This window comes from Lepidothrix coronata, unplaced genomic scaffold, assembly GCF_001604755.1.
Source record: "Lepidothrix coronata isolate B3197 unplaced genomic scaffold, Lepidothrix_coronata-1.0 Scaffold17, whole genome shotgun sequence".
Taxonomy (NCBI): domain Eukaryota; kingdom Metazoa; phylum Chordata; class Aves; order Passeriformes; family Pipridae; genus Lepidothrix; species Lepidothrix coronata.
In genome coordinates, this window is record NW_016690197.1 from 5782896 (window position 1) to 5796057 (window position 13162).

At 34.9% G+C, this 13162-nt stretch overlaps 1 protein-coding gene across 41 annotated transcripts in view; it reads left to right on the top strand.

The window, feature by feature from the left end:
- KCNMA1 (potassium calcium-activated channel subfamily M alpha 1) overlaps positions 1 to 13162 on the top strand; it is a 471638-nt gene that overhangs the window by 349901 nt on the left and 108575 nt on the right. For 22 of the 41 annotated variants that reach the window (XM_017807030.1, XM_017807018.1, XM_017807023.1 and 19 more), the window contains one exon: positions 8603 to 8689. In XM_017807030.1, coding sequence (XP_017662519.1) covers positions 8603 to 8689 — 87 coding nt within the window. Of the gene's footprint in view, positions 1 to 304; positions 317 to 8602; positions 8690 to 13162 lie in introns of all 41 variants that reach the window. The other 19 variants (XM_017807020.1, XM_017807021.1, XM_017807041.1 and 16 more) reach the window with 1 other exon arrangement.

A 13162-nucleotide genomic window follows, 5' to 3' on the forward strand; every position in this document is an offset into this window, starting at 1 on the left:
AGATATTCAAACTCCTTATCTGAAATCCCTTTTAGAGACATTTCTGCCTTCCTTTTTCCCCTGTATTTTTTTCCACATGAGTAAGCAAGAAGGAAAGCCTAACATGGATTCTTCCCTCCTGCAACCCATTTTACTCCTCTTGTAAAATTTTCTCTTGTCTTTCCATATATTTGTTCTCATTCTCAGCAGAAAAACCTTTAAGCCTTGAAGACTTTTAAATAAAGGGTTTTTTTGCTTTTGCTTTGGTGTCAGTTGATTTCTTATCAAAGTGTTTGATTTGCAATTTTTTTCTTGTCGTTTGCAGAAGCCGAAAGCGGTATGCCCTCTTCGTTACCTTTCCTTCCAACCTCAATCCTACCTTCACTCCTTCTAACTTCAGGACTAATTCCTTGCCAAGAACACAGGAAGATAACATCTTTGTCTATCTTTCTCTGTATATGCACACACATATATACATACATATATTCATCTGTCTATGTGTGTGTATATATATATCTGTGTGTATAATTATATATGAGCCCCCAGTCTCAAAGAGGAGAGAGAATAGCATTTTGTCTCTCCGTTGTTTCTTGTGACTCAAGCACTAACTTCTTTGCAGGAAGTATAAAATTAAACAGCATAAGTTTTTTAGGCCTTTTTTTTCCCCCTTTTGGAATCACTGGTGTATCAGAGTGTTGCATTTGAAAAGCAGACTTTACTGTTAACATCTGTCCTCTTTTTTCATTTGTACTGTACCATGACGATGTATATTTCGTCTTTACCAGCCCTTGTGCTACCATATTGTCTTCATATTCACACCTTCATTGATGTCCTTCTTTCCCCAGAGTCTTCCTTCAAAACATGTCTTACAATACAGTAGTTCGTGTTCTCTTGCAGTCTCATCTTCCATTAACAACAACCAAATAACTGATTCTTTGCATTGCTGGTCCTGTTTTGAGTCCAGTTATTCATAATATAGTACTCATTAAAGCTGTTGTACTGCTCCAGTGAAATTCCCATGGATAGTTTGTATTATATGTCACATTCATTTTAATGACATTAATTGAACTCATTTACGAAGATGTTACTGTATGTATTTTGTTTCTCAGCTTTGGGTTGTTGTTTTTTTGTTTTTTTTTTTGAGGTGGCATGTTTTGCATTTTCTTTTGGTATACCACGCTCTGAGCCCCTCTCTAGTCTACATTCTATCATACTGCTACTGGTTTGGATGAAGTAAATAGGGCATACTCTTCCTTGTCTCTCCTCATCTCTCTTCCCTCTCACAGCTTTTTTCTGTAATTGCTTATAGCATTCTGTCTGTCAGTGGTGGTCTTTGGAGACCTGTTCTCATTGTCCGGACACTTCAGTTTCCTTCTTCATCGTTCTCTCTAAACTTTACTTTCTATGTCTGTTCTGTTGCATATGTTGTGTTATATGTATTTAAGTTTTAGTCTTATTCTCCTATGGTTTCTGAGTAGATGTGTGATAAGAGAGGTGGCTTCCTGTCAGTTTGGCATTGATATGATCCAAATGCAGAGAAGTTACTGCAACACTTAGCATCTTCAAGGATCTGCAGCTGTTGCACCTCTACTTTGCTTCTTGCTTTAAAGTATATATTATCTTGTGGTGAAGGCATGTTAAAGCTGGCATGATGAGCAATATGGAGAAGTGTTGTACCAAGTGAAGTTGCTTGCTCCCAGAATAAAGTATTCTGTTATGCTTCCTTGTACTGATAATCAATCACTTCTAGAATCAGAAGGAATAACTTAATTGTTTCCAAGTGTATTGAATTCACCATCACTGTTTAACTAGTTTGGACTATGCCCCAGTAAAATACCTCATGCACATCCTGTAAACCATGACTTAGGTGCTATTGTAAAGAATTTAACTCCTGGGAGCAACCTTTTATATGCTTGTAGTAATTAAGCTTTAATACACTGTAGCATGTAATGTGCACTGTGTCTTTTGCCTTGTATTCTTTTTAGTGTCTGACTGGATTTTGCTGTGTAGAGCAATATGGATCTGAGTTAATGTCAATGACAGAGCCCAGAAGAAGGAAGCAATACTAATGAGTTACAATCAGTGTGAAGCTTGTATGTGCACAACTCCCACTGTGGGATTTGTGCACCTACTCTCACACTCCAAAACATACCCTGAAACAAAAAATATTATCTCCAACTAATTCTATAGTTGGATGAATGACATGGTGTGTATTAAAAGGCCGCTATGCTAATAGTGGTGCTTTTTATCTGGGCATAGCATGAAACAATCAAGAATAATAGCTGGTTTTGTTTAAAAGTGTGGTAGCTATAGTCAGTAATACCATATAGTCTTGTTTTAGATAATGTAGGCATAGTACTTAAAGAATATTGTATCTTCCTGATGATTTTGCTACTGTTTGAGTTGCACGGGGAATGGTACAGTACATCTACCACAAGGTTTAAAACAGTTGTTACAGCTTTTGTCATTTGTTTAGTCAAAATTTTGCTGTTTGTGTTTCATTTTAATTCAACAATTAATATTTTTTCTTTAGAAAAGGAGGATGATAGTCACATGGGTAGCAATAAAGCTGAAAACAAACAAAAGAATCAATCAAGCAAACACCCAAAAACCAACCAACCAACCAAAAAAAAGTAGTATTACTAAGTCAGAGAAGTTTCCTTGATGCAGGGCTGAGCTGTTCAATTGGTCACTGGTAATGGGATTCCTCTCACCTAAATGTCTAATCTCCTTTTAGTTATCTAGACTTATTCCATGATTCAGGGAAAGAGAGAGACAATTCTTAAATGCATCTTCCATTTTAAGACAGATGAGAGGAATCTCACATTTAGTGCTGCCTAAATGTAACCTTGAAAGTAAGAACAAACAGAAATAGTATATAACTGAGGCACTGACAAGGAAAATTGTTAAAAGGACTTTTCTGATGTAGAGAACTACAGGAAACATTTTTCATTCTACTGAAATTTTTGTATGCTGAATATTTATTAGAAGTAATGTTTTAAATATTCTAATAATATGAAAAGATATCAGCCATCAAATTTTCTAATCACATTTCAGCCCAAGAAACGTAATTTGAGTCCAATATGTGTAATATTTGAGAGCAGGAGACAAAAATCACCGAACATTGAAAATGAGTAAAAAATAAATAGATAGAGGGAGTTCGTCCTACCCTACCCCAAAGTGCTAGTTCACAAATTGCCCTACAGTTCAAACCTCCAAATGTCAGGTTCTCCATCAAATATCTGTAAGTTCAGGAAAACATGGAAGATCTTCAATTAGTAATCAAAACCTTAGCTCACTTATAATGCTTTAAACGAGCACTAAAAAGGAATATATAGGAAGTATTCTCTAGCTAGATCAGGGTATTGTCATTCATTCATGCCCTACTGAAAAGGTATTGAGCAATGCTCATGTTCTGGGGTAGTTTCAGGTAGAAAAGAACAAATCAACAAATATTTACATGTATCTATATTTTATTGAAGGTAACACATATACTTAAAAAATCAGAAAGATATAATCCAAAAAATATGTTGATCACAATTAACACACAGTGAGTTATGAACAGATATCTGTTCTCCACTGACATATGAAAAAGTCATCACATCCTATCTTAACTTTTCATTGTGTAAATAAAATCATAAACATTCATCTAGAATTTTTGTGACCACATTTGAATTTTCCTTTTTTTTTTTAATTGTGCATCTCAGATGTGCACTGATTGCCATTTGTGTTTCACGTGTTTATATTTCTGTCAGTCCGGGAACTCATTTTCAGCTGAATAGATAGTATTCCTAATTCTTTCCTGAGCTTTAGTTGTTCAGTGTCAGGTTGGATGGGGCTTTGAGCAATCTGTTCTACTGAAAAATATCCCTGACCATAGCATGAGGGTTGGAACTAGATGATTTTTAAAGATCCCTTCCAAAATAAACCATTCTGTGATTTATTCTGTGAACTGAATTAAAGGATGATTTCCACATTTTAGATGTGTGACATTTTCATTGCTCTTGGATGCCTGATCTTTCATCTAGTTACAATGTGAATCTTTAGCAAATGAACTAACTTTTGCAGAGGTTTCCAAACTGCATATTCTATTCCATAAGTGGCTTCCAAATTGTAGTATTATCAACAAGTAATGGAATAAGTTCATGTTGGTGAAGGACATTAAATTCCTTTTAAACACATTAAATCATATTTAATTTGCATGGCTGTAATTGGCATGTGTTCTAAATGTTCATGTGTGAACAAGCAAGCAATCATGTGAGCCCAACCAGGAAAAGTTTTGTTCTGAGGAATGTATTTCTGGAACTGGAATCCTTAAAGAATTATGGCTGAATTTTTTTTTGAGCTTGCTATTACTTGATTACTTTCTGAGGTAATCTAAACTAGAAATCTTATAGAATTATAACATTTAATCAAGATTTTAGAAGCTTTTAAAATACTTGGCCTTCCTTGCTTAATTTCATGAGCTGATTTAGGAGATAAAAAAATTAAATTATATTTTATGATAAAAACATGTATTTGGAAAAAATCAGGAGTGTCATTTTCAATAATACTTTTTCTGATGTATGGCACAGATTGCATATTAATTAGCTATAGATATTGCTATTAAACCTAATGAGTTGCTGTCCTTTTTTCCTCTTTTCCTATGTCTTCCTGTATCTGCAAAACTTTTCATCCTTGGAGATACATAAAAATGAGACATTAGCTAAAGCTTTCTCTCTTAAAAGTCCAATTTAGTTTGCCATGTACTTAGCTTCTCAACCACAGGGATATATATATATGCATATTTTCATATTAAACAAATACATGCATCTCTAAATAACTGATAGATGCATCTTCTTGGTGTACTAATAAGACTGGTTTTTTTTCTCTGTACTGTTTGTTCTCCATATTCTACTATTTTAATTCAAACATTTTCCTTGCTGTACATATTAGAATGAGTGCTTATCAAAGCATAACTTTAACTAATGATACTACAAGTGTCATAAGAAATAATTCAGTTCCTGCTTTAATAAGCAGTGTGTTTAATAAATCCATATAGACTCAGTAGAAATTGCTCATGATTTTGCTCTGGTTATATATCAGTGTGTATATAAACCCAAAGCTTTATGAGGTTTTGCTGTAACTCTTTGCTAATAGCAGTGATCGGGCAAATTAATTTTTATTCCCTATGGAAGATTTTGCTGCTGGGGTCATGCTGCATTAACTGTGATCAAATCTATATTTTGTGGCTATTTGTATTTGTGAAAATAAGTATATGTGAATGAAGTATAAGATCTGACAAAAATAAAGTCTATACACTGACCCATCTGAATTGATTTAATGTGTCTCAGAAAACCTCGAGATACAAAATTGTGCTCAAAATACCTTACAGCCTAAATGAAGCCAGTTACTTCCGATTTAAGATTATATTCCATGCATCTTAAAAGAACTGCTTCATTTGCTCATTACTTTGTCAAATTTTAAGTATTGTTATGAGGAGTGAACATTTATACATCTAATGGTTACCTCAGTTTGTGGAGCTTGGGTTGTTGAGTTTTGAGTAGGATTTTTTTACTTTTTGGTATGGTTTATCTCCAAGAATTGTATTGAGGAAAAAAACTAACCTGGTCTATGTAAAGAAATGTGTTCATCTCTTTTCACTGAAAAGCAGTAATAGTTACGTGATTAAAGAATCAAATGAGATAAAAACTATTTTTCTGACAGAACAGTACCCATTCGTACCTAAGAAAAATAGCCAACCCAAACTATATTACAAATCTTTACATGTTTTAGAAGAAACAATATAGCAAATAAATGAGATTAGCATGGTTAGGAGATTTTTGAGTTTAACAGCTAAATTCTCAGCATAATAGCAAGACTAAGGATGAGCAGACAGGGAAAGGGAAACGTGGAGACAAGTACAGATGCAGTTATGAACATGATACAAAGTTTTGGCAGAAAGACTTTGGAGATTTAGTGGCAGAAAGATTCTCTCCTGGTTCTTGAGAAGACTTATCTAGGCTGACGTAGGCTTGCAGGTTTAAGACAGGCATTTTCAGCTTTTGTCTGTGAGTACTGGCAGAGCCTATGTCTCACCTCCCTTAGCCATGGCTGGTACAAGGATCTCTGTAAGTGCTAGTAAGTGCTTTGTGGGCTCAAGAGACAAAAGCTTGTGCAGGAAATATAAATTTTCCAACCTCTTTGTGATCTGAGTGACTGGTTTCATATGAAGAAATACTTACAGGGTGATTTCCTTGTTTTTTTGTTTTGCTTTTTTTGCTTGTTTATTGTTTGGTTTCTTCTTGTTTGGCTTTAGGGTGTTTTGTTTTTTCTCTTTGTTTGTTCTTTTGTTTGTTTGGGATTTTGTCTGTTTTATTCCATTTTAAAACCTGTGAAAATGCATTTTAAAACTGGATAAGGTAAATTTTTTTGTTGCAAGTGCAACCATTAAACCCAATTGACTAACAAAAGAAATACTAGGTCTGACACTGGATGATAAATACTAGATGATAGTAGTTGATTATAGATGATACTAGTTTAGCTGTGTAACTTTATTTTATCTCACTTATCTGCATGCATAATGTACGTGTTATTTACATCATCACATTTAAGTTTTTGCAAATATTACTAAAGTGTGCTGTGGAGATGAACCTGCTTTCCATGGTGATATCTTCCAATTCCTGTGGTTCTCCTCTCCTTTTTTATTACAAAGCTTGAAATTGTGAATGAAGGAAAAGGAAGGATATCTGGCTAGATGCTTGAAATTAAATTGAGATTTAATTTCTGTTTGAGCCTCTGCCAAAGAATAGCTGTGTGAGAGTGAGATAATAACTTAAACCAAACCTTTCGCAGATGACCTCTGATTAGGTGTTCCTTATTTTGGGCATCAGAGACTGGCCTTTTGGAAATGTGGAGCATTCTTTCTTACAGCAAAAGTCCCTAGAAAGTGTATATGGAGCTACGTAATGCTAAACACTTAGAAAAAGATGGTCTGTAGGCATCCCAAGTGACTTAATCTCTCCTCTGTAAACTGGGATAATACTATATCTTCATTCTTCTTGTGAAGTAAATTATGTATTTGTCAATCTTTTCCATGCTGTAATGATGAACAGTGCAGAAAAACACGTAAGAAAAGTATGATCCTGATTTTAAAGAGAGATAAATTACATGAAGCCATGCCTGAAGTAATGGCAGTAAAACACCTCTCAATGAAGTTCCAGATTGTGAGAAGGAATATTAAATTAGGAATTGTATCATAATGTCTACATAATGGCAGCTGAATTATGACTGTATGACCAACCTTTTACTTCTGAACTCATGAGTGCTTTATTTTGTGGCCTACATATTCTTGTCATAGGGTCTTGCAGCTTTTGGAATTACACAAAACAGTGTGCTCGTTATTAATCTTTCAGATAATTTTTGTCATATTAATTTATTCCTAATGTATGGAGAATAAATAACATATTGAATAAGAGATGTACTGAGACCAATTTTCCCTACAAGAAAGACTTTGGACCTTCAAAGTTTAGTAATATATGTCTGTTCACAAAAGTGCTTTTTTTATTTTTGTGTATATATCCTTCCCTAATATCAATTTTTGCTAAATCTGCAAGGTATTAATTTGCTGGTAGTCTTTATTTACCCTAATTGCACATCAATGCCATTACTACATTTTGAGTTAGAAAGGCTAAGCTTTAATAAAAGACAAAAAAGAGAGAACTTGTGAAAAGCTATATTAAGTTTTAGAAAGTCAAAAGCTTAGTTGTATTAAACATTAAAAAAACTTATTGGAAAATATATTTACATTTATTTATATATGTATATTCATATTTAGCGTGTTACTTTGCAAAGTGCCTTACCTAAAATCTAGAGTTAAATTATTATAAAAATAAAGAAGATATTTCATAGAGAGACATGGAGTCCCTCACTTCTTGATAGCAGTTTGTAATTTTCTTCATCGAATTTAGCTGAGGGTATTCTGTCATTGTGGTTGGGTTTTTTTTGTTTCATGGCTGCATAGGAGTGTTTTAAAAATTTTCTATTCGTTTTATGTTTTTTCAGCTGTCGTGACTGGTTGTCTTGTACCATTCCCCTTGAGTGTATGTGTGTATTTATTATTTTAAAGAATAACATTATATGTCCAGATAGGGGTCCCATTAACTTTTTTTTCACTAGAAATTGGCAAAAATTTGCATTGAAGGGTTTAGCTTCATAAAGGATATTTTGTGTTATTACTGAGTGGTGGTTGCTGGTTCTTCCCTTTTCACCATATTGTGAATTTTTCACCACTTTGCATGACAGAGCAAGAAAACAGCAATGCTCAGCTTCACACTTCATGTTTCTGAGAGGCTTTTGTGTAGTCTATATTTAAAGCAAAAACATAAGAAAACAGACGTAAACACTTACATGATGTGATTATAGGCAGAGGCATGTGATTGTCTCAAATTAAAGTTTTTGTAAAAAGCATGTGAAACTGTTATTTGACTGGAAATTTCAAGGAAGATGGCTTAAAATTTCCTTGCAGCCTTTCCTAACTAGTGGGTCCCCTATAACAGAATCAAATAAAGTTAATTTAGAACATTCTGTTAAAAATAGTTTAAACTTATGGTTTTGTTGGTTTTGTTCTTTTTTCACTGAGCAGTATATTAATCAATCCTGGAAACCACGTCAAGATTCAAGAAGGTACCTTAGGATTCTTCATTGCAAGTGATGCCAAAGAAGTAAAAAGGTAAATCATGTGTTTTTATCTTTAAATTTAAACATATATATTTAATGTCAGTTTGTTTCTTTACATGTAAATGCCTCACTTAATTTGCCCTATTATCTGATTCTCAGGGAGAATTGAGTTGTCACTGTAGTGAACCAAACATATATATATATAAAATTTTCTTAACTAGGGTCCTAAATATCAAGGAAATTAATTTTGTAGCAGATATGAAAAGAAATAAAGAGGCTGGTAGAAGACAGGGATTACAGTTTTGTCTGAATTTCAGGTTTAGACAAGTTCTTATTTACATAGACTTTAACAAATACTTGAGGTAAGCAGGCTACTGTATTCATTCAGTAATTACATTAGCAAAATAATATTTATGTTCTTGTCATTTTTCTTTAATGGAGCTACAAATTCTATGTCCTCATAATAATAAATCAAATTACAACAGTGCACTATATTCCAACCAACTATATTCACAGGCTCATTGTACTTGGCTCTACTAGATTTGGGATGAATGAAAAAGAGTTTTATGGTATTGTGTTTAGGACCAAATGTGTGTATTGTTGTTTGTTAGGATCATTATATGTTTGGAAAGAACAAAGGAGAATTGTGAGAAAATAATTTTTAAAAGGAAGAATTGTTGAATGTCTGTAAGAGTTAAAAAAAAAAGATCAATATTTGCAGCTGAATGCCTCCTCATAATTTGTGTATTTGTTATGTCATGCCATCAAGAATCAGATTTTTACTTGATGTTCTCCATGAGCTTGCTATTTTAACTAAATCCTACACTTAAAATGGTGAAATATTCAAATGATACACTTCATTAAGTTCTAAAATTTTTAGGTTTAAATTACAGTGAAATAAGCAATGCATGTTTGCCATGAATCTTTAAAGAAAGTCAAAACATCAAAACAGTGAAATCAGAGAACTTGAGTTCTGTTTGTGTTGAAAGAGCTAAGATATTTTTTGGCTAGGGTAAAGTATATAGAACAGAACAGCAGTGCTCCTGACCTCTCATATTTCTAGCACCATCTCTGGAGTATGTGCATCCTGCACTGCCTCAGGTGCGCTGCCTTTCAGCATAGAGTTGTTCTCTGGTGCTTTTCACCAGTTGAATACACAGAACTGTTTGCATATTGCTTTACCGAGGTGCTGGTTTTCTTTCATTTATAAGGCACCCTCCAATGGTTTTTTTTTCAGATTGCAAGAAAAATGGCATGATATTTTTAACAGGGAGAAGTTGACTGCGTTTAGGGAAATTTTTCCACATTGTTCATCTGTCATGTTTTATCTAATACCAAGCATGAAACGGGATTTCCAATTCTGCCTGGCTTTTCACAGAAGGCTTGGTTTAGAAACATCCTGCCTCCTTTACCACATTTCTTAGCTGTTCTTTGCAAAGCAAATAGTTATCAGATGTGTTTCAACTAACAAAGCCAATTATGAAAAGTGTTCATTTCATCCTTCTGNAAAAATGTTCTAAAATTGAGGGGGTTTAGAGGGGGAAAAATAAATTTTTAATAAAACAAAATTAAACATGTTATGTACCTGAAATTCAAATTAAATTATTCTGATTTTTTGTTAATGAAGAAATTCCAGCTCTCTTAAGCTAAATCTATTCATATTTCTATATCCCACAATGAAATATAACATATGATGTTCAATTACTCTTCCTGCTAGAATCACTTTTGCATTTTTAGAAAAACAGTTTCCCATTAGAAGCAATCACACCTAGAAGCAATTATGCCTTGGTAAATAGCTTCACATAAAATGTCAAGTGTTTAAATAAAACACAAACTATATGAATTACATCTTTATTATTCTTTATTAATTTAAATGTTAGTACTATGAACAGAAATCCATATGCTTCAAATCCACTTAATTCACTCCAATTATACAGAATGATAATTTTATTACAGCAATCACTTCAAGTATTTGCTCTTGGCTTTGGACATAGGATTGAAGGTACTCTAGGACATTTGTCCTGAAGTGAACTTCAGAAACACGATCTCTAGAAATCACACAGAATCACAGAGAATCAACCAGGTTGGAAAAGACCTCTGAGATCATTGAGTCCAACCCATGACCCAACACCACCCTGTCAACTAGATCGTGGCACTAAGTTCCATATCCAGTCTCTCCTTAAATACCTCCAGGGGCGGTGACACCACCACCTCCCTGGGCATCCCATTCCAATGTCTGATCACTCTCTCTGTAAAGAATTTCTTTCTTATGTCTAACCTTTACCTCCCCTGGCACCTATGTCCGGTGCGTGTCACGAAGTTTTGTGAGGTAATATTTGTGGTAGTTAATTCTTGTTCAATAAAGGGGCTTACAGCTGGACTGGGGAGAAATTGTAAAAATTTGAGGAATTTTTCTCTTCCTGGCTTATTTCTTGGCATCAACCCATGGTTTGAAACATGTTTTATTCTCATTTCCTTGGATGTATTTGTTTACTTTCTGGTGGAATGTGAATATCTTGAAGACCAGAAACTTTCTGCAGCAAAGTATACAAATACTTAGAGAAGGCTTTTTCATTTTACATTTTGCATTTTAGAAATAAGGCAATGTCACAGCCTGAAAGAGTAATCTTCCTGGAATTTTCTTAGAGAAATTAAGTGTGCTACGTTTAGGACTTGTATCTTCCATCAGCAGTTTCATGCTATATTGATTTTAGAAGTGTTAATAACATTCAGTGAGGTTTCACTGCAATTTATATTTGTATTCCCTGGTTCATATCTTGTATGCTAGACCTGCTTTCTTTCTCCTGATGGGCCACTTAACTACCAGGGTCATTTTTCAGAGGTGTAAAATAGCTTAGATAAATTTTTAACTATTTAAATTAGGTATCTAGTTTATATCTCTGATCATTTCCTTTATTATAGTTCTACCTGTGGTGGCCACACTCTACTTAATTTAGAAGAAATAGTAGTGATCATCCTAGCTGCAACGCCAAAGGATGTGTTTAATCAGACTGTGTATTAATATTGTTTATTTTTCTTTTTATATTTTGGACTGTAGATTGTTCTGTTTCAGAGACCTCCCTACTGTTGTAGCAATCCAACCATCCAGTACTGTCAGCAAAAGCTATGGGTGGTCGCAAAGTGGCAGCTTTGCTTCTTACTGCCAAAAATTATATTGAGAAGTATGCAATGAGGGGGGTCGGGATGATAGGCAGGGAGCTGACCCATGCTGAGCATGGACAAATACAGGGAAATAAGCAGGTGAAGGAAGTATGTTTAATTTGTTATGCCAGCAAGAATCCTGCTAAACTGTATCTGTCTAGCTAGAGGCCAGCTGTGTGTGTGATCCTCATGAAATGTGTCATAGCGGCCTTACATGATATGTTGACTTGACAGGCATGATTAAACTCTCCTCTGGGCACTCTTATACATATTTATTAAATTGGAATTTTTTTTTAAATCTTATATAAAGTAAAAAGTTTATCCTTTCCCTCTTTCTTAGTTCTCCTTGTGCTTTACCTACTGGTGAGCCATTTGACAGAAGAGTAGAAGTCCGTGAACAAAAATGTTAAATAGAAACCTAGATAGTTCATCTTGTTAATTGCATATTCTTATTTTAAATTTTTGCTTTTGTCTGTTCAAAACCAAAATGGTTCTTCTTTATTTAGATAGAAGAACAAAATAAATAGAATCGAAGAATCATAGAATGGTTTGAGTTGGAAGGCAACCTTGAAGATCATCTAGTTCCAACTCCCCTATTGTGGGCAGGGACACCTTCAACTAGTCCCAGTTGCTCAAAGCCCCATCCAACCTGGCCTTGAACATCTCCAGGGATGGGGGCATTCACAACTGCCCTGCACAACCTGTTCCAGTGCCTCACCACCCTCACAGTCAAGAATTTTTTCCTAATATCTAATCTAAACCTACTGTTATCAATTTAAACCCATTCCCTCTTGTCCTATCACTACATGCCCTTGTAAATAGTCTTGTCCCATCTTTCCTGTAAGTTCCCTGCAGGTATTGGAAGGCTGCAATTAGGTCACCCCAAAGCCTTCTCCAGGTTGAAAAAACCCAATTCTCTCAGCCTTTCCTCATAGGAGAGGTGCTCCTGATCAATTTGGTGGCCTTCTCTGGACTCGCTAGAACAGGTCAGTGTTCATCCTATGCATGGGGCCCCAGAGCTGGATGCAGTGCTCCAGGCGGGGTCTCACCAGAGTAGAGGGATGGAATCACCTCCCTTGAGCTGCTGGCCATGCTTCTTTTGATGCAGCCCAGCATATGATTGGCTTTCTGGGCTGCAAGTGCACATTGCCAGCTCATGGGCTGCACTTGATCTTTTCATCCTCCAGCCTGGATTGATAGACCCATGTTGTAGACCCTAACCATGAAGTTCCCTTTGTTACCTTCGTCTCTGATTTTTACCCACAGACTTTCTACCTGCTCGTGGCTGTTTTTCAGAGACAACTCTTCACACTTAATCCCTGTCTTGATGTGGAAGGCAACCCTTCCACCTCTCCTTCCTTTC